Below are 22,695 nucleotides of genomic sequence, written 5' to 3'. Positions count from 1 at the left end.
CTAAACCTTGGAACCTCCTTCTAAACCCTGGAACTCTTTCTAACCCTGAACTCTTTCTAAACCCTGGAACCTCCTTCTGAACCCTTAAACTCTTTCTAAACCCTGGAACCTCCTTCTGAACCCTTAAACTCCTCCTAAACCCTACAACCCCCAATGAAGGCGAAAGCCTTCATTACCCCAACAACAATGGTTTACGTGCCTTTTACACATGCTTGCATTTTGTTTACTCACCACACTTAAGCCTACGTCTCTCACCGGAACACGACTCGAGGTCCTAAGCTACACATATACTACAACGACAATTCCAATATATCTGTAGGTGACAAAAAGCCTCGGAACCCTGCAACATAGAAAACCCAGCTCTTCCTACGAAAGCAGTAGGAAAGAGCCAACAGAGGCACCACCGGAAAAGAAGCTCCTTTCCAAGGGGTAGCAAGGGGCACCCCCTGAAGGTCAGAGATGCCCGCTCCCTCATCTGCGTGCCTTTTTGGGTGTGGTTCTAGTTTTCGTCAGTCCCATAATGAACTACATTCAAGGTCGCGGTGGCTTTAGCTGGTGCTTGACATGGGGCCTAGAGGCTATGGAGGTGAGAGCGCATGCCCGCGTAGTGTCAAGGTAGCATGGCGTAGCGGGATTCTAGTCAGCATACGTTCCCACCTTCCTTCTCCGGGCTAGATTGCAAGCTTTCTGAATTTCAACCTAATGGGACCTAGTGCAAACGTCTATAGCAAGCGTTCAGCCAATTAGAAACCTGCAGAAGCATGAAAAATAGCATGGGCCGTCTCCAATGGGGCTCTCAAATGCTACGTCCTGGCATTCTATGGAAATGGAAACAATACGGCATTCTACGGAAACAATACGGCTCTAAAGGTTAAACATAAGACCTTGGATCAAGGACACGTGTCCCAGCGTTAGAATTGTGCCAATTATGATGCCCCCTGTTTGAGTGTTCACGCTCCGGACCAGCTGCATTCCCAGGTACCTCCTCATCTTTCAGCTCACTCCAGCAATCAGTTCCATTCTTCTGGCTACCCAGCACCTCGGGCTCTCACTTATTATTCCTAGGGCTTTCGACATGCATCTTCTTCCTGTTAATCAGGAGCCAGACATTGGGTTGTGGTCATTTTGTTCGCTCCGTCTTCGTAATAAGGACCATCCTTAGGATGATGTGTTCTAGATTTGTACGCAGCCCTGATCGCGGGCTGGGGCGCCACGTGCGTTCATAGCTACAAGAGTATACGAAAATGCATATCCGTACGTATATATTTTTACGAGTACTAGTGCAAAATAGAGCACTGCTCTTCCAACGTGCGCACTACTCCTATCGCATGCATTCGTGTCTGCACTCAGGTTTTCTTGAAATGTTAATAAATTTCCAGCGATAATGGTAGATTCAAACACAAAGACAAAAAAGTCGGATGCCCTGACCCATGCTTACGAATATATAGACACAGCACTTTCCAGTTTTCATGATAACTTGACTTGCTAGTATCATGTAGATCTTACAGCTGACCAGACGATATAATGCTCATATATCATATTTTACTGTTATACATCCAGAATTTGGATTTAATCTTTTTAAAGCATGAGATAGATATAAAAATCCGATCCAAAGGTGTACCAACACCTGCAGCGAATATCTGGCACCAGTACAACTCTGTTCGCTGAACTCTAGGGTGAGCTTCCCTCCTGCACCCACATGTACTCTCCTACAGCCTGCAGGTATGTACCCCATGAAACCTGATACCGGCTGAGGGCTTCTGCAAGACTGAACTGAGGATTGCCCTCCCAAGGGGGCCCTTTTATAGGGCTAGGGAGCCTCATGTCTGGCCGACCAGACCCTAATGACTGGCCAACCCTGTCAGTCTACCGACTGACCAGATCAGGGCCAACTGGCCCATCTGCACACCCCTTCGACTGCCCACTGTAGTGTGTAAGTCTGCCAACTAAGGTAGCCTCTGCTGCCTATAAATGGACCTGTATACAGGTGCCTCCTCTGCTTCCTGCAGCTGACTAGTTCCTGAATGTTGCCAACCTGTCAGGTCCATTCCAGGATCTACCCAATGTCCATGACTGAGATAGATGACCCCCAAGAATGCACTGAGAAGTAGAGCCAGAATAAAGCCAGTAAACTGCATTTGCTATCTTTGGACCAAAGCCCAACTTTGTCATGATTTGAGAGAGAAAATCCCATTGAACAGTGTCAAATGCCTTAGCAATATCTACTTGCAATATGAGCACATCTTGATGCGAGTACTTAGCATATTCAATTGCAGTCAATGCATTGGAGATATTGTCATGGATTTGTCTTCGCGGCACAAACCCATATTGATGAGGATGAAGGCCCGCATTCAGTATCCCGTGAAGCCTATACACAATCATTTTGGCAATGAGTTTGTAAACTACAGGCATCAAAGTAATAGGCCTCCAATCTGACATATGGTCACACAAATGTTTTTTGGGCACAAGTTTGACTATGCCATGCTTCCAAGAGTGCAGTAACTGATTTTCTTGCCAGGCAATATTGATCATTTGCAAGAGGACATCTTTCAAATCATCCCAAAAAGAAATATAAATTCCATCGTAAGGCCATCCCAGCCAGGGGACTTGTATTTGCCGAGGTGGAACAAGGCATTATCAAGTTCTATATCGTAAAAGGTCTCTCCAAGGTAAGAGCATCATCCATTTCCACTATTTTAGAAACATATTGGAGGAATTCAGTCCTCGCATCAGTCATTTGATTTGATGGGGAAGTAGGAGCAGAGAACAATTTCTGGAAATAATTTTGGCATTCATCTTGGAGATCAGAGAAAGAGTGCGTCCAAGAGCCATCTAGCTTCCTTATCCTTTAGACATGAGTTTTTCTTTCGAGTAGCATGCAGGCCCTGGAAAAAGGCTTTTGATGAGCAGCCCTTATCCATGAGGGGCTTCATTCTTGCTCTAATCTGCCATTTGTGCAATTTCCTCGGATCATTAGCAGTCAATTTAATCCGAGCATGTGAAAGGGAATCATTTTCTGATTCATAGAGAGGCCTTAAATGTGAAAATTCAGTCAATTGTTGTGTTGTCCTTTTTGCCCATTTAACCTCATTCCTCCATTTAGTCATATGCCAGTTTCCATACTCCCTAATGACATTCTGTATACGAGAGACAAAGCTCTCCCAAGCATAATCCATGTCTTCCTGGGCATGCAAAGGCAAGGGATGGATCATTTGCTGGAAATAGTGATGTCAGAAATAAGCCTGATTAACATGCAATAATCTACTGGAAAGGGGTGGCAAATCATCCAGTGGCATACCAAGGTGCAGATTCATCCATAATGGGGCATGATCTGACAAGCCCAATGAGAAATCTACGAGGAGATGAGGGCTAAAATCTGCATATTGTTGTGGGTAAAACAAATACCATCTGTCAAGCCTTGCCCAGTATGTAGTAAGTGCATTATGATGAAAAGTATATCCAGGCACTAACCCTCGGAGAAGCAGCCATAAAGCTTCAGCCTGCACAAAACGAAGCGCGCGCGCGCACACACACACACACACACAAATTTTTGGTGAAATTTCTTTACTTTATATTATAGTTTGGCTATCCCAAAAAACGAGATTTGCCAAATTACATCAACAGAAAATCTCACTATATGACAAGTATACATCATGTTCTATATAATGAGCTGCAGACAATCAAAGAGAGATTGCTGCAAAGAGTGCCTAAAGAAAGAGAAAGTGGAAAATGTAGGAACATCAAAGACTCTCTGATTTCTATCCTTCCATAGAGACCATGGTGCGCAGTAACGAACCCAAGTGAAAAACAAATCAAACTCCTGTCTGGGTGGATGAATCCCAAAAAAGAGAGATGTACAAAATGGAGAGTTAGTCTACTGACCGACCAGACAAGGGCCGCCCACCTGCACATCCCTTCCACAGACTGCCAACTGCAGTCTGTAAGTCTGCTCATGGCTGACCAAGGCAGCCTCTATTGCCTATAAACAGGCCCTGCATATAGGCGCCTTTGCTGGCTCCTCTGCCCATGTGTAGCCAACTAGTTCCAGGCTGTTGCCAACCTGTCAATTCATTCCAGGACCTGTAAGGGCCCTGCCAAGTAGATGCTCCATGCTGGCTCCACACCAGCTCCTCTGCCCTCTTGATGGGCCCATGGCTGGGCACCTTTCAGCCCCACAGCCAACCCTAATGATGGGCATATTCACAGCCCTAATGGAGGACTGTAGGACAGCCGGCTGTGGTGGGTTGTGGCCCATGTGGCTGTCCCAGGAGGACGTACCCTTGCTGTCCATGTGGCAACCTCTCACTCCCCCTACATGTGCCCCCGTGGCGCAGTCTACACGCAACATCCTATAGGTGTTAAGTCCCATTGCACTCCTCATTTGGGGGCTCACAGGTGGGGCATTGACCCTAGAATTCCAACACTAGAGACCCAACTCATTGCTACAAGGGCCCCCTAATGCAGGGACTAGGTCAGCATATATGGGGCCGGCCTAGCAAGGGTCATCCCCTTCAAAATTTGGTTGGCCAGGTTTGCTGGTCGGCCAACTCAAAAGGTAGTCCCTCTTGTGTGTGTGTGTGGGGATAGAGGTCCCCTAAGAATTTTGTATAGCAGAGCATCATTGACTCACTTTCCTCATCCATCTATAGAAGTCTCAAATAGGCACACGGATGACAGCATACGAGCCTTTATCTAGTTGCCTTGCATAATTTGTGCAGCCATCTAGGTTTGCAGGTAAGTTCTGTAGTTGGCTAGCATGTTTTGTACTTGAACATTCCACAAGTTGTGAAGCATGTTGTACATTTTGGTTCGTATAACTTGCTAAGTATTATTCCAGATCTGAGCGTGTTCTATTATCTTTACTTTTGCACACCTGGGGAGTGAGCTCCAACTTCCGAGAGTAGCATGGACCCTGGAAACCCAAAAATACTGCTCTGAGGGCGGTGAGTAAATGCTCAGATTATGCTAATTGTCCATTGGTGTTTGAAATGGCACACTTCAATAAGAGCACTTGAGCTGCGGGCGTTGCATGGCTATTCATATCCACATGTTTGTACTCCATGGTTTGCCAAAGAGCATCATCTCAAATAGGTAATTCTCGTGTGGTAGTCACTTTTTTGGCTCTCTCGTTGAATCTTTGGGCATAGCACGACTGTTCAAGAACCTAAAACAGAAACCATGTTGATGAAGACTAAACAAGTAACCAAGTTTTGAAATAAATATTGTCTCTGTACATCCAGCCATGACTATCATCAAGGGAAGACGCATACAACTACTCTTTTCACAGTGCTATTGATGAAGATGACACTTCGATATGTTCAAACTACATAGTCTATGTGATGAAGATGATGCTCCTTTTTACACTGAAGCTTCACCAGACTGTGTAAATAGATGATACGTTCTGCAACATGAAGGTTTTAGAGGCTTCAGAAGTAGGAACAATACATAGCCTGTATAAAGGATAAGGAGACCTGGAGGTTGGAATTGGAATGTTTTGCATGTGGCAAAACTTCTATATGGAATCACAGTGAGTTAAGAACCTGAAACAGAAACTTAATGCAATGAGTATATACTATAAGGAATGTGTGCGCTTTATTTACGTAGATTGTGTTAAAGACTACAACCTTCATTGGCTTTGTACCTTTATACAGTTTAGGCTTGTTACTGCTATTATGTAATGTCTTATTTCTTTTGACAGAGCAAATGAATAGGAATAGTACGGGTTTGACATTTGAAAGTTTACTTGTTGCATGATTTGTCTGTCTCAGGTCATTCCAGCTCATTGACTCCCCAGAAGAGGGTTAAGGGAAGACGGAAGTCATGGGTGATGATGTTAGGTTTGGCATCCTCGGATGTGCTAGTATTGCTAGGAAATTGTCAAGGGCGATTCTAATGACACCAGGTGTTTGTTTGTCTGCTATTGGAAGTCGATCTTTAGAAAAGGCACAAGGTTTTGCCAGGGCCAATGGTTTCCCTCCTGAAGCAAAGGTTTATGGAAGTTACCAGAGTGTGCTGGACGATGAAGCTGTCGATGCAGTTTACATTCCTCTTCCTACAGCTCTTCATCTAGAGTGGGTGCTAAAAGCTGCAGAAAGAAAGAAACATGTGCTACTAGAGAAGCCTCCTGCAATAACAACAGAGGATCTTGAGGAAATGATTTTGGCTTGCAAAAAGCATGGTGTACAATTGATGGATGGTACAATGTGGATACATCATCCCCGAGCTGCCAGAATGAAGGAAATTTTGAACAATCATGATTTGTTTGGTGAACTTGTAGCGGTAAGTTTTTCCAAAATTGGTATCGCAGGATTATGCATTGAAACAGTTATCTTGCTGATGTTAATTGAATTCGAATTTATATTGCAAGCACACCCTTTTGTCTTTTGGGCAACCTATGTATGCATGAGGCATATATTTGTTTATGTGCACTGTATGTAATCTGATCGTGTAATTCACAGCAAGACCTTCTTTAAACCTTTAGCGAGGAATGAGCGTTGTTTACCATAGAGAGATGAAGGAGATGAGGGTAGAGAGAGAGTAGAGTCGAAAACCGATTGGGTCCCTGTACCCACTGAGGGCCCCCTCCCCCAATCAGGGGAGAATTTGCTTTATACTTGGAGAACTGAGAGATGACGGAAATATAGAGCTGAGAGTGAGCTGTGTAAACTGTAAAAGAGAGCTGAGGAAGCTGAGGAAACAGTGTCCAAACCTCTCTCCGTTTGCTGGTCCAAACCTCCGACTGTTGTGCTGCGTGGTCACCTTCAGATCAGGCTGAACTGATGACCAAGGGACTGAGGCTAGAGCAGGGCCAGATCTGAGGATCTCAGGGGCTGCACAGGAGGCTGAAGTGGAGCTGTAGGAGGACTGAAGGCAGGAGCAAACTGAATGAGTAAACAGGGCAGCCAAGGGGCCCTTTTATAGCGCTGGACTGAGCCAACCCAGTCTGTAAATAGACTGACTCAGTCTGTTTTACAGACTCAGTCTGTATTACAGACTCAGTCTTTTACAGACTGGCTGGCCTACAACCAGCCTATAAAAAGCCCTCCCTGGCTCATTTGCCAGGGGAGTTTTTGGGCAGCCTTTGCAGGCTGCCTTCCCTGCTTACCTGTCCAGCCTTTGGGGACTCTAAAGGGACTCCTAACCTAGGCTAAGACATAAACTATAAGATGGAAACACTTAACCTACTATTCTCCAGTGGGTACTAGTGAACAAGAACTGACTACTGACTTGACCTAAGGCTGAGAGACTGACCTACGTATGTGCCTGACTGTCCATAGACAAGGGCTCACAGAGGGGTCACAGCATATGACAAAATCTCCTATCTGGGAATTATAATACACTTGTCGATGTAGCCAGTGTGTCACCTTGCACCCAAGTGCAGGGGTGCATGTGACATTCCCTCCTCCTTAACTTGGCGGTAGGTTCATTGCTTCCAAGTAGTCCGCCAATATCTGGGGAACTCTTGGAAAAAATCTTCGTCCAACCACACTGCTTCATGGGTACCTCGATCCCGGAACTTGGTGTAAAACTCCCGGATCCTGCGTCCTGACCCATGCTTGAATTCATGAAGAAGGATCTGTTCTGGCTGCAAAACTTCGGCTTCATCAAGAACTTCAGGTTGTTGCTCGTCGAAAATCTCTGAAAGAGGAGGCTCAAAATATGGCTTCAACCAAGCTACATGGAACACGTTGTGCATAGTCCAACTGTCTGGTATGCGTAACTTCATTGAGACATCGTTGATCTTTTGAATAATAGGTGTGCGCAAGCCGGGCGTGAACCCGTCCACTGCAAGCTCGTGAGGCACCAAGGTGCACCCCACTGTCTTGGCAAGCTGAGGGAGATGGCATCTTCTGAACTCCCCATATCGAACAGGACAATAAACTGATGCCCGTTAGCTGTGCCATACGCTCGAATGAGCGCCTTCTTTTGATCTGAGAAGTCGCCCTCCTTCTTACCTTGAAAGACCACCGTGGGAACGGCGTTCAAAGTAGGAAAGACGGCATTCGTAGCTGAGGATGGAGGCGGAGCTGGAAGAGCCAATACATTAGCGACGGACAAAGTAGGTGCTTTCGCAGCCTTTTCGGCAAGCCACTTCGGACAATCCTTCTTGCCATGCCCAGCAATGTGGTGGCAATGAAAGCAGCGATGTTCTTGGTGGTATCGCTTCTGCTCGTCGGGCTGTAGAAAGCCTCCTGTAATATCCGCTTTAGCCTTCTCATCCGAAGTCATCTTTGGCTTGGATTCCCTCTTTTGACCAGATGCCTGGCCGTCTTTCTTTTGGAACTGGTTGTCCTTCTTTTGATCCTTACCCGCTGTGTTGTTTGACTGCTGCGGGGCTTTGGAATCTTTCTGGACCTGCTTGGGCTTTCCCCAGTTCAGCATCTCCTCCTGATTCTGTGCGAGAGTCAGCGCCCGCTCGTAATCCGGCGGGTTGAAGTTCCGAATGGTAAAACGTATGTTCGTGTCCAAACTTTGAATGAATTGCTTCATCTTGGCGCTCTCCGTCACGCCCAACTGTTGCGCCAGTGTGATGACCTTATTACTATATGTCAACACAGGCAAACCATTCTGGGAGAGACGAGCGAACTCATCCTCAAGGTTAAGCATATATTGGGGTGGGAGAAAACGGGCTTTGAGGTCGGCCACAAATGTCGCCCAAACGAAATTTGTCTTAAACGTTTTTGGGTCAGTATGCTTACTAGCCCAATGCTGCCACCAAGTCACCGCCTCACCTGTAAGATGAGGGGCTGCAAGGTGGACTTTATCTTGCTCGTCTTGAATCCGCGCTAACGGAAAATGAGCTACAAACTGATGAATAAATTGCAAAATTGCTAAATGATCACACTTACCATCATACTCAACAAAATTTGGAGTGGACTGAGTGAGTGGTGTTACCTTTGTCGATGGCGAAGGTGTGGCGGAGACGGCCGCTGCGCTCAAACTTGCCTGCATAGCGGTTGGAGAAGCATCGCCTCTCGGTCTAGCTTTTGTTGCCTCTCTGCCTGGACGAGCTCTGCGCGTCGCAGTGCCTCCTCATTTTTGCGTTCCTCACGCATCAACAAGAGCAGTTTTTCAAAATATGTGGTTCTTTTTTCTTCCAACGGCTTTTCTGCTTCTTTTTCCTCCAGACGCTGTTTTGTCTGGTCTAGCTGTCTTCTGCTTTCTTCTAGCTGAGATGAATGTTCTTCGAGTTGCTGCAACAGGACCCGATTATGCCCTAGAAGGTTCGCCATCACTTCTTCAACATTTGGCAGAAGCATATCTTGTTGGTAGTCTTTCTCCTCTTCAAAGTCTTCACGGTTGAAATCTTTTCCTGACCCTTCCATGGTGCTTGATTGTGTGTCCTTTCCGGATCTCAGCACAACCATACACTCGCGGTAGTCAAGCTGGATACAGACGGAAGCTTTGATACCAATGTAACATGCAACGGTTATCTGATCGTGTAATTCACAGCAAGACCTTCTTTAAACCTTTAGCGAGGAATGAGCGTTGTTTACCATAGAGAGATGAAGGAGATGAGGGTAGAGAGAGAGTAGAGTCGACAACGGATTGGGTCCCTGTACCCACTGAGGGCCCCCTCCCCCAATAAGGGGAGAATTTGCTTTATACTTGGAGAACTGAGAGATGACGGAAATATAGAGCTGAGAGTGAGCTGTGTAAACTGTAAAAGAGAGCTGAGAAAGCTGAGGAAACAGTGTCCAAACCTCTCTCCGTTTGCTGGTCCAAACCTCCAACTGTTGTGCTGCATGGTCACCTTCAGATCAGGCTGAACTGATGGCCAAGGGACTGAGGCTAGAGCAGGCCAGATCTGAGGATCTCAGGGGCTGCACAGGAGGCTGAAGTGGAGCTGTAGGAGGACTGAAGGCAGGAGCAAACTGAATGAGAAAACAAGGCAGCCAAGGGGCCCTTTTATAGTGCTGGACTGAGCCAACCCAGTCTGTAAATAGACAGACTCAGTCTGTTTTACAGACTGGCTGGCCTACAACCAGCCTATAAAAAGCCCTCCTTGGCTCATTTGCCAGGGGAGTTTTTGGGCAGTCTTTGCAGGCTGCCTTCCCTGCTTACCTGTCCAGCCTTTGGGGACCCTAAAGGGACTCCTAACCTAGGCTAAGACCTAAACTATAAGATGGAAACACTTAACCTACTATACTCCAGTGGGTACTAGTGAACAAGAACTGACTACTGACTTGACCTACGGCTGAGAGATTGACCTACGTAGCTTGTGCCTGACTGTCCCTGGACAAGGGCTCACAAAGGGGTCACAGCATACGACAAAATCTCCTATCTGGGAATTATAATACACTTGTCGATGTAGCCAGTGTGTCACCTTGCACCCAAGTGCAAGGGTGCATGTGACACTGTAACATGTGGCATTTCATTGACACCTTTGATTATGTGCATTTGTATTTTCAGTTGAGATTACAATTGTCTGCACAACTGCAGCAACCTTGAAGGCTTAATTGAATAGTGTTCTGCAGTAATTACTTTTCAATGTGTGACCTATTGTCTATTCAAATAGTTAGTGTAATTTCTCATATGGTGTTTTTTTTGGGTATAACCCCTGTTTTGCAATGTTAAATGATACCTTTGTAAGACTAGAATATGTCCAATCATACAAATTTAGATTTTTTGTTGTTCTAAAGACCAAAAATCTACACAGAAAATAAAAGAGGAGGTAAAAAAAAACTTTTATGAAAAACAAAAGGAAGACATACTTAGCAAGCAAAGCAACACTTATGTCGTCATCAGTGCCCAAGCATAAGCAGCTATACTGGGTTTCTAAAGACCCGCGGAGTCTCTTGGGCAAACCCAGTGCTTACTAAAATCGTCAAATAAACAAAAGAGAAAGAAAACAATGTTAAATGACATCCTCAATGAATACCCCTTTCCCCAAGTTTAGCAGAGGCCAATGTGGTATTTTATCAGCCTCTTTCCAAACACAATAGCTTCTATCATGTGAGAATGGAGATTTGAGCTGTCCTTGTATGTTTTATGAGACTATATTGGGAATCGGGATATCAATAGTTGTAATTAGATCCATGTGGAAGTGGAAGGCCAAATTGTGGTCGCCAAGAGGAAGGTTGAAACCTCTTAGTGCTCTCTTAAAGGGGTAGGGGAAAGATTGCTTTTCATAACATTGTGGAATATTGCTTGGGTCTTGTAAACTACTCGGTGCTTTCTATCAATTCAGACAACGGATTTTGCAGAGGCAATTGAATGAGATGATTGCGAGTTGCTAAACACATATACTTGAACTTAAGAGTTTGCAATTAAGCTGGAATTAAGACTTATACAGCTTAAACACAAAGTGACATCATTGGAAAATGCAACATGATTGAGGGGCCAAGACGGGCCCCGCCCTTATCCAGGCTCACTTTATTCTTGAAAAAATGGAGATACAAGACCAAGGTGCAATGCACCTTCCAAACTGATGAACTCAGTGAAAACCTAGGACCTAGATACAAGACTCAAGAGCATATGTACAAGGTAGACAACAAAAAAAGAGGACTCCAAGCTCAGGTTTCAACTCTTGGCTTGCCCAATCCACAAGGAAGAAGCCTGCAACAATCACCACTTACATCCAACATTAGAGACAAGCACTAGTTTCTAGAAAGATAGTAGAAACAACATGAAATAGTGCTGTAAATGAGATAAACTTGACAATACAGGCTCCCTTCGTGACTTGACCCTTTTGTAGATGAAGTCCTTGATGCCTCTGAAGCTACCTTGGGTGAGGGGAGTGTGGAAATGGGGCTGGAATGAGAACAGCTTAGAAAAACAGCCTGTAGGCTAGAGAGAGAAAGCTTTTATGGAGTGATAGCTGTAGAGAGAGAGAGTGCCAATGCTGATCCCAAGGGAGGAGATGTAAGAGAGGAGCTGCTGCTGTTCCAGAGGTGCACAGAAAGGCAGATTTCTGCAAGGGAAATGGGTTGGAACAGTAGAGAGAGAATTCTGTAGTAGAGAGAGAAAGACTGCAGCAGGAGAGAGAAATGGGCTGTGGCTGCTCCAGGGTAGGTGAAGGAGAGAGGTTGCTGCTGCTGTTCCAGAAGAGCTGAGAGGGGGCAGATTTCTGGAGAGGAGGGGCTGGAATTGTAGAGAGAGAATGTGCTGTTGTAGAGAGAGAAAGTGCTGCTGAGGTGAGAGAATGGCCTGGGGAGAAGCTGGCTGCACCCAAGGAGCTGGAGAGGTTCTGCTGCATCATCCAAAAGGAGGGAGAAGAAAAGTGACGAAATTTTCATGTGTGGAATGAAGGGGAGAGGCCTTCTTTTATAGGCTCAGCCCCCCCCCTAGGCCTAGAGTGGAAGGTGGACACTTGTCCCAGATTTTTGGTGGGCTGCAGTCCCAAAGAGGACAGCCCACAACCTGCCCCAAATCTACCAGATTTGGGGCCAAACACTTGGCCTGCATGCCCTGCCACTTGCCATGCATGCTGCCACATGTGTGGGACAGGTGGACTGACCTGCCAGCTCAGATTCCATGTGGCAGTCTGCCACGTGTCAGCTGCCGCGTCACTTCCAAAAACCCTAAAATTTCAAAGTTGTCAGAATTTAATTCTGATCGCACCCACGGGTTCCTAACAGCTTAGACTATCTATTGACGTACTCTAAGGTCATAACTGAGCCATACTGAGCTCATTTGTTTGTCGTCTTATCTTGTATCTCCATTACTCTTGGCATGCTGCCAGGCCCACACCCAAAGCTCAAGGAACATTCTCTTGAATGGTTCCTAGGTCGGTATGCAATCTGTGCATTTGATTGGTCCCATGTTTGGGTACTCAGGTGGGGTGTGGTTTCTAGATGTCCCTCTCAAAGAGAGGCCATCACTCTTGTGGGTCACTAATGCCCATAACCCCAAGCAAGGGGGTCCACCCTCAAATGCTAGACCTAGTCCCCATTGGTCCGTAACTGAACAGTAGGAAAACATTTCATTTCTTAATAAGCATACTATTGAAAAACAAAAAGAAATAGTACCAAGCAAGTGGATACATGTTGAAGCAGGATGACAGGTCTGAAAAGATAGAAGCTGAAATACACAATATTGCTTGAGAAAAGATTAACACATGATAGGGGCCAAGATGGGCCCCACCCCTTTATCCAGGCTCTTTATTAGAATGAGATACAAGACCAAATTGTTGAAGTGAATCTTATCAACACCTTCCAAACTTGAGATCAAACTAGAAAGGACTTAGACTGTAGCCGGAGCTATGTTCAAGACTTGAAATTGAAGTTCAAGGTGAGCAGTAAGCCTATATACATAAACAATGTCTCACAACGTAGCATAGTGAGGTTGCTCAAGGCTCCCAGGGCTCTCCAATCGTGAGGGAAGATGCCTGCACAATTACCAGTGTTTCCACAGAAGGAACACTTAGCCAATGCTTTGAAAACAAGGTTCTGATTTAGCATATCTAGCTCTCTTATGCAACATCAGCTATGTATGATTCAGGAAACAATGTAAATCTGCTACAGATTTGCCTCAAATTTGGGTATATGATGGGAGAGAGTAGGATTGCATAGGGAGTGTTCTGCTGCAGGACTGTGTGAGAAAACAGCTTGAAGGAGGGCTAGTGCAGGAGAGCAGCTGTAGGAGAAGGGCTACTGTAGGAGGAGTTTCTGCAAAGAAAGGGCTGTAGCAGGAGGAGCTGATGTAGAAGGAGATGCTGCTGCAAGAAGAGAAGTTGCTGCTGTTGTGGAAGTGCTGCTGCAGAACTTCATGGAGAAAGAGCTGCTGCTGCAGGACTGCATGGGAAAAAGGGATTCTTCAAGGAGGAGCTGCTGTAGGACTGCATGGGGAAAGGCCTGCTCCAAGGAGGACTCTGCAGAGCTGCGTGGAGAATGGGCTATAGAGAAGCTCTGCTGCAGAGCTGCGCGGAGGATGGCTGTTGCTCAGCTGTGTGGAGTAGAGCTGTTGCTTGGCAGAGCTGCATGGAGAAGCACTGTTATAGGAGGCTGGAGGAGAGTATGCACCAGCAAAGGGGTGAGAAAAATGTATGCAAATGAAGGGGGGCAGAGTATTTCTTTATAGATGTGGGTAGGGGCCAGCTCCCATTTTGGCATGCTGTGCTGGCCCCCCTTGGAATTTGGTGGGTTGCATGCTGCATGGGGGCTGGAGTTTTTGTAGTGACGAGTGGTGCCACAGTTCAAGCATGGTCCCCCACATGTCCCCACAGGCTGCCATGTGCCCTATGCCCCTTCATGGGCTGCCATGTGTCATGCCACATGTCATGGCTGCAACCTCAGGATGCCGGCTCAGCGTGTCATGCTGAAATTGTGGAGGAAGGTTATTTTAATAATTCTTTATTTGCTTGACTTAAAATTTATTTTGGGGGATTGATACACTATGATTTTACTTCTATTTTCACCCTGAGGTTTGTGGCAGTTAGCTCTATTCAAAGGGCTAGTCTAGGGTTAGTTTGAGTTTGATTTGCCTTCTCACTTAACCTATTAGGCCTATTAGTTTGTTGTCTTGTCTTGTATCTTTTTGACTCTTTCATGTACATAGAACCAAACCCCAGGCTACTGTAAACATCCTCTTTAATAGTTGCAGGGTCGATATGCATTCTGTGCATTCGCTTGTATGCAGGCCTGCCTGGCTGTCCCATATGGGCTATAAATATGCCCTCCCAGGGTCAGTCCCTTGCAGCCCTCCTTGCTGCTGCTCCTGCCCACCTGGGTGCCCACTCTCGAGCCCTAAACCAGGGCCTCCAAACAGGCCCAAAACCTGCTCCACATCTGCGCCTGCACATCCCGCCATAATTGCACCTCTGCCAGGCCCTTCTTCAGTGCCGTACAGAGCTGTACACCCTGCAGATGTCAGCGCCATGTGATCACCTCTTATTCTGGGTCCCTTGTGCTGGCTACTGCTTCGCCTTTTGCTGCTGCAGATCCATCCTAGCTCCGGGTACCTTCCATCTCTTTGATTCTTGCCCACATGGCCGCCATGCTGCTGCTCGTGTGTCAGTCTCTCAAACCCTAGGTTCACCCCCCCCATGCTCTCCTCATATGGGGGGCTTACAGATGGGGAGGTGACCTTTCCAACAGCTCCACCCTCATAGCTTGTTTGTACCAGGATTTTCAGTCTCATAGACCCATCGGTTTTCCAAAGACTTTAATAAAATTTCTTTCTTTCTTTCTTTCTCTTGCCTTCTCTCGCTTCCATTTCCAACACAATGTGCCGAAATTACATCGGCAGAATCTTGATGATGAAGCTCTGAGATGCATGTTCATCGATTGCAACGAGAAAATCAAGGCTCTGGGCTGTATGAACTTGAGATGAATCTGAGGTGTAACATGCATGGAACCCAAGACTTAACAATCCACACATATTTTTCATTTATAATAGTTGATTGCCTTCTTTCTTTTTCTTGAGTGCTTATTAACAGACAGGTGATCTAGTTCTCAAGTGTCCACATCTCAGCCCATATCTGCTATAGCTACATCATCCTTGCTTTCTTTGGGATTGTTTGGAATTATCCAAGTCCTTGACTTGCTGGACTGCAATAAACAAGACAACTGTCCATACAGTAGTACAAAATATCCACACAAGAAGAGTTAATCTCTTTTTCCTCAATATTTCATGTGTTTTTTTGTCTAAACTGCAATGCATATAGAAGATAAGGTCCCTGTAGGTGGACATCGTCAATGTTGATTTTGGTGGCTGATTTGCCACGCGCATTAAATTTGCCTAGCACTTACTGTTAATGGATGCTCATGTTTGACTGCTCATACCTTTATGATGGCTTCTCATACAACATAAATGGATGCCCATACCTTTTGCCTAGCACTTACTGTTAATGGATGCTCATGTTTAGCTGCTCATATCTTTATGATGGCTTCTCATACAACATAAATGGCTACCCATACCAGCAAAATATTGATGTTAATCACTGTTCATATCAACCTGGGGCTTTCTTTCTCCGAAGTTAGGCTAGCTGGGTACTTCCAGACCTTAGCAGAAATTGCTTGTAGGTCAAGCGGATTGTCTGACATAACATACCTAAACAGAATGATTCATGGAGAACGATTTGCACTGGCGTATGTGTTTCTGGGGTGGTCTAGGAAGGGGTGTGTGGGCGGCGCGCCGGGGGGGGGGTGTGATTGGTAGAAATGGTACTGTTATAAGTCTATAATGCTTTCCTGCTTCTATGGTTCCAGATTCATTCCACCTTTAGTATTTCAATGCCTCCATCATTTTTCACGGAGGACATACGTGTGCAACCTGAGCTCGATGCACTTGGAGCACTTGGTGATCTGGGTTGGTATTGTGCTCGAGCTTTTCTCTGGGCAACTGCTTATGAGCTTCCAGTGAGTGTCACTGCCCTTCCTGGGGCAAGGTTTAATGGAGGAGGAGTAATAATGGCCTGTGGTGCTTGTCTCTTGTGGAACGGTGGACGAACAGCGACTTTCCATTGCTCATTCTTGGAAAGTATGGCAATGTCATTAGTATTACAGGGGACTAAAGGTACCCTTGAGGTGGACGACTTTGTCGTACCCTTTGAAGAAGATGTAGCACAGTTCAAGATTCGTACGAATGCACAGTTTGGACCTTTAGACACGAGCTGGAATGTTAACATTAGTACTCATCAAGCCCACACAAGCCTACCTCAAGAATGCCTAATGATTCAAAACTTTTCCTTCCTTGTGAAGGGAATCAAGGACGGCACTAAAACCATAGATTCTCCATATTTCATGATTGCCAAGAAAACACAGCAGTTGCTCAATGCTGTTAAATTATCCATCGAGACAGGATATACAGCTGTCAAACTGGAAGGGTAAGAAATTGTCAACACTGCAGTGTGTATTGGACTGTAACAAGCAAACAATGAGCAATAAATGCGAACGCATCTGGTGTTGCAGTGGACACTTTGTCATTTCTGTAAATTATCAAGAGCTTCACTATCCATTTATAGATGTGTACATGCATGAGTGCCCTCCTACCCAAGTTGATCCCAAAAGAATTGGAAATGATTGAGTCAAAGAGAGAGAGAGAGAGAGAGAGAGAGAGAGAGAGAGAGAGAGAGAGTATCATGGATTTCCTTAAGCATAAACATTGTATCTACACACATATATAGACGAAAAATAATCATATGTGAGTGCCAAAAGAGAGAGAGAGAGAGAGAGAGAGAGAGAGAGAGTATCATGGATTTCCTTAAGCATAAACATTGTATCTACATACATACATACATACATGTATACACACATATATAGACTAAAAATAATCATATGTGAGTGTCAAAAAAGTAAATCAGTAGTTACAGGCTTCTAGGTAAGAATTTGCTTCTCTAATTAATTAGCTTGTTTACCAGCCTTTGGTACAATAAGTTAAACTAAAGTTATAAAAGGGCAAAACATTACCCTAAATTATTTTCTGCTCTACAACATTGATGTTCTTTCAAATCCACCTAATCACCTCAATAACTGGGCTGTAACCAAACGGATACACCTACCTAGTTGAACTCAGCAAAAATCTCCTTCCACATAGCTATGGAGGATGCAGTGACAAATGAAGTTCTCACCATTCCCAAAGACTTCTCCAAACCAAATGTCATATAATACCTTGAGAATGTAATCTCATATAATTCAGTCCATGTATCCAAGTCAATCCTACCATAATCGACTCTTGATTTGAGGCCATAGATTTATGTAACACCTCGTAAATACCAATCCCTCATCTTAAGCCTATTTGGCTTCTTTGGAACCAATTTTACCCCAACTAGCATTTGCCTCATTTGCCATCTCACCTTAATAACATGCCTTCTTTGATCATATCACATGAATCTCCTTGAGTAACTCTAAGTGTTTATAACATTCATCTAACAGGCCACCTGGGTTGTAGTACATGTTACAATTCTCTCACAATGAGAGATCACTCTGCGCATCTTTCCATGTTTTGTTTATTCCACACAGAATGTCATTCTTTGGTAGGCTAGCATTAAGTTTAATGGAGGACTTTGTGATTAACCATCTCAAGCAAGACAAACAACCGAACAACCGCACACTATGAAAGTGACTAGAAACAGAAGTGTTCATGATGGTCTCATCCTTGAACAATGCCCTCATCCACCAACCACCCTTAACCTAAAATCTGTCAATTTTGGATAAATGAAAATGCTCATGTCTATCTATTGTTGCATGCAAACTTCTTCAACCTAGCTACTTCCTCAAAGCCTCACATTCAATCAACATTTCAACCAAGCATCTTGCCGGACTTATAGTTGGTCCTTTCTTCTATGGAATTTGTCCTCATTTCAGTCACAACCAATATGGCAGTGCAATCCTTGAAGGCATCCTTCAGAAAAAATTGCAATGTGGCCCTTTTCCTAGAAGCATTCGGTGCATGTATAGAAATACAAATGCATTTCCAATCCTTCACAACCACTTCTAATGAAACACATATGCCTTCCTAATCTCGGTAAAGTTCATTGTTGCTCCATGTTTTGTTTATCCTTAAGGGCAACCCAACATGAACCTCATAGAGTTCAAAAAGACCTAGTAATTTTGAGAATCCGTTCGAAAATAAAAAGTTTCTCTTTCCCACAATTTGATCTCCTGTAACATGATAATATCTAGCCTTTTCTTGCCCAAACTCTTCTATATCCCACCTCCTTCAAATTTCCACAAGATCAAAGAAAAACTTGTCTTTTTATAATATGCATGTGCTGTGTTACATGGGTCCTTATAATCACCTTTGTTTGATAGTGTAAAATCGTTACCATGTATTGTTAGTGTGGTTTGCACCCCATGTACCTACAATTTCCTATAAGTTAGGGATATAAAGTGGGTGAACAAATCGAGTTGGGCCATGGCAAGTTGAATCTTTATTAGTTTCTACATTGAAAAATATACGCAAGGCTTTGTCACCATTAAGACTATTTTTGAATTATTATCCTATGGTTGCATGTAACATTTCCGACTTTAAATCAACAAGTTTTCTATAGGGTAAGCATATAGAGAGGACTAAGAAGTTTCAGATGGGCCACTTGTCGCCATAAATAAATGTCACGCATAAACTCTGTCCATCTTTTTTTCTACGATACAACTGGGCATGCCACATGTCCTTCCACTTCATGAGGTTAGTGGTTTCATTAATCTCTTGTTTACCACCAAGCACCAGTGTGCTTGCCTTGAGCATATATGCTCTTGCATCAAACTCTCCTTGTTTGAAACATTCCAATCTCCTGATTGGAGATGGATTATTGCAAATAAGCTAGCTGGTTTTTCTCAACCTAGCTGTGTTCTTTCTCCTTTGATGCTTTATCCATAGGAAAGGCTATTTTTAATTCTTCAACTCCTCTTTGAACACCCAAGTGCCTTCATTGATGTCTTTATCCATTCTTTTGATTAAGTACTTTATCTAATTACGTGTGTGCGCCTGTTCATGCATGTGCATGCACGTGTGTGCATTTGTGTAATCTTTTCTCCTCATCTTCTTCATCCTCTTCAAGCACATTCATTGATGTTGAGGGCTATTTATCTTTACTTATTGAAGGACTGCCATGTTGGTTTTCTTCTTCATGTGCTTGACCAACTTGCAGGTCATTATTAAGTTCTTTCTCCTCATGGTCGTTGAAACACGTCTGCTACATTGAATATGGGACTAATTTTCCAGCTTACACGCATTTGGGCATATCATTTTCAATACTCTAAATGGTGTAGTTTTCCTTGCTGATATACACCCGTATGAGATCACCTTGCTCAAATTGTTTGCCCTACTTTTTCTTTTATCAGCATGCTTTTGATGCTTGAGATTTTTCTCCTCAAGATTCTGCTATACCTCTTTAAAGAGATCATACATGCAAAAGTAGTCACAACCAACCATCCTAGATAGGACCATCCATGATTTTGTCAATTACATCTGGTCCACAAAACTCAAATGACATGATTCTCTCGAAGAGTTCCTCCTTGAATATCATCGGTGATTCTCTTGAAGACTTCCTCCTCCTATGAAAGGCACTCAAGAACATCATTGTTCACATTGTCCCTCACAAAAGCCCCATGCTCCTTTTGCATTGTGGACCTGAAATTGCTTGATTAACCATCGTGCTTGTTCAAACAACTATGTTGGTTTGACCACCGTGCTTGTTTGGACTACCAGTCAACCACTTTGTTAGTTTTGGTCAACGATCAATCACATCACTGATTTGGGTCAATGGTCAATCGTAACCTAAACTCAACCAGTGTATAGTCCCTTATGAACCTCTTTTGAGACATTGTATGAAAAATAACGCTTTTAGGGGTTATTTACTGTGATTGGCCCGAACCATAGAGACATGCATAACTCACCTAAATCACCTCCATATGGCATCAAACTTGACAAACTTTCTGTCTATATGTAGAGTAACTTTCTGTCTAATGGAGACCAAGTTCCCACCAAGTGATCTACAATGAAGAATATTTCAAGTTGCTTGCAATTCGACCTTTAGTTCTCTTCCCTAGAGAATCGATAGGTGTTCTAGCTTGGGTTGAAACCTTTCCTTGCCTTTAGAAATGACTTGCTAAAACGCTTCAATGAGATCAATCACTAAAGTGGGAAAATCGATCCTCCCTCTATTGCACTATGTGTGATCCCTCTATTGCATTGCGTGACTGTAGCCGCTCACATCACTTAAGTGTAATCTAAAGCAATCTTACACCACACACACATCCACTAAAGAACTTGTAAAGATCTCTCTCTCTCACACACAGACTCACGTAGCACTAAACTCCTCAACGTAGGACTCGAAAGAGAGTCTACATAGGGGATGCTATACAAGTCCATGGACTGTATTCATAATCGCAATGAAATGGAAGAAGAAGGAATAGCTTCAAGCTTGATTTGGACAACTTGTCTCTCTTAAAGGAGAGGCTCTCGAATTACTGTTTGCACCATGGAGCCAAAGAGCATATATGCTCTTGCATCAAACTCCCCTTGTCTGAAAGATTTACATATCCTAACTAGCTGCAAACAAGCTAGCTAACTTATTTTAGTCTTTGATGCTTTTCCCATAGGAGAAAGGGTATTTATCCTTTAGCTCATGCAGGTGCTTTCACTGATGCTTTACCTATCCTTTTGATTATGTACTTTATGTAGCTGATTAGTATAGAATAAAGTTTGGATCTTGATCCTCTTCAATGCCAATTGTTGGCGGCGTAAAATAATAAGCTATGACAATTGGTGAATACACATATGCATGCACGTTTCTTGAGACTATCTAGGATAAAAGAAGACAAGCACAATGTGCAAGCTCAAGTATGTTTTAACCTAGGTGCTATAGAACAACATAAAAGCAAAAAGTTGTTACCTAAAAAAGAAAAGAGGTATGTGTGATATGAAAGGAAGGCCTTATATGCATGTTTAGCCTTGAGCATGTTTTGAAAAGAGGTATCTAGGATAAAAGAATACAAGCACAACATGCAAGCTCAAGTATGCTTTAACCTAGGTGCGGAACAACATAAAAGCAGAAAGTTGTTACCTAAAAAAGAAAAGAGGTATGTGTGATAGGAAAGGAAGGCCTTATAAGCATGTTAGCCTTGAGCATGTCTATATCCGAATCAAAGAGATTGATAACACTTTTCCCATCCATAAGAGAAAGGTAGAGCTTTAAGAATCCAAAGCAAAGGTTGAGGAATAATCTTGGCAAAGTATATGGGAGCATTTTATAGCAAAGGAGAGTAGCAACTAAGGGATAAAGTATGCCAATAGGATGGATACGTTTGCTTCCTATCTTAATAGCAATTTTTTTTGGAATTAAATAAAACATATTATAGACCGAATTGAAAATCACATATGAAGATGGGGAAGACATAGAAAACATTCCTCCAACTCACACTACTAGTATAGAGCTTAGCATGTAACAAGGAAAGAGGTAAAAGTACGAGTTTTACAATTGTCAATTGTAGCGAGAGCTTGTATCCAATTATTTATCTCGTTGAATTTTTCACTAGCTAATGCTATAGGTTCTATGGGCTTTGGTAAGAAAATTTTGTTGGAGATGGTATTTTAGAATGTGTATTCGGGATCTATCGGATTGATCTCCCAATTCTCAAGGTTTACTCAAAGTATTTCTTGTCTATTTTTATGATGGTACTCAAAGTAAACCTCAAAGTGTTGTTCAATCCTTATGAAAATTTGGCATAAGAGACCACTTCATGTGAAGTATCTACAAAATTTCATTACGATTAGGTACACAGATTCATGACATAAGCATACAAGTTCACAAATTTCATGGCAATTGCACCATGCATGATAAAAAATGAGGAAATTATTTTTTGGGCCCATTTTTGAGGCCTTACTTTCATGCACATGTTGTATTTCCACTTTGAGCTTGCTCTCATGGGTTGAAGTCTTTTTCATGAAAAAAAGAGAAAATATGCATGTTTCACCATATAAGTGATGTCTGATCCTTCTTAAGACTTGTGACTATAAGGTGCTATCTAGTTTGAAGGTCTTTGCATAGTAGAGATATGGTATAAGCATAATGATGCATGTGATTTTTTGGCAATTATGCACCATTTATGTTTGAAAATGAGAAACTCTCTATGTGTCCCATGATTAAAGTCATGTCCAATCCATTCGAAACTTTTTCGTTAGTTATGTACTATGCATTGTCAAGAATGAGGAACTATGCATGTCCCACCATACAAGCCATGTCTACTGCTTATGAAACTTTGTACATATGAAGATTTACATCATTTGAACGTCTCTAGAAATCTTCCTAAC

General features: G+C 43.6%; 1 protein-coding gene across 2 annotated transcripts; it reads left to right on the top strand.

The window, feature by feature from the left end:
• The first annotated feature begins 811 nt into the window (after positions 1–811).
• On the top strand, positions 812–16,885 carry LOC147890373 (putative oxidoreductase At4g09670). 2 transcript variants are annotated; one of them, XM_087390828.1, is made up of 3 exons: positions 812–978; positions 5,769–6,279; positions 16,152–16,885. In XM_087390828.1, exons 2-3 carry the CDS (start codon positions 5,821–5,823, stop codon positions 16,770–16,772), a joined length of 1,080 nt encoding a protein of 359 aa, XP_087246954.1. In that variant the 5' UTR covers positions 812–978; positions 5,769–5,820; the 3' UTR covers positions 16,773–16,885. The 2 variants fall into 2 exon arrangements, with proteins under 2 accessions (XP_087246954.1, XP_087246955.1); XM_087390829.1 differs by lacking the exon at positions 812–978 and adding an exon at positions 1,205–1,254.
• Positions 16,886–22,695: the final 5,810 nt, after the last annotated feature.

Source organism: Dipteris shenzhenensis, chromosome 19, assembly GCF_047967505.1.
Source record: "Dipteris shenzhenensis isolate YYH24624 ecotype China chromosome 19, Dip_SZ_1.0, whole genome shotgun sequence".
Lineage (NCBI taxonomy): Eukaryota > Viridiplantae > Streptophyta > Polypodiopsida > Gleicheniales > Dipteridaceae > Dipteris > Dipteris shenzhenensis.
This window is presented reverse-complemented; position numbering and strand designations above follow the sequence as displayed.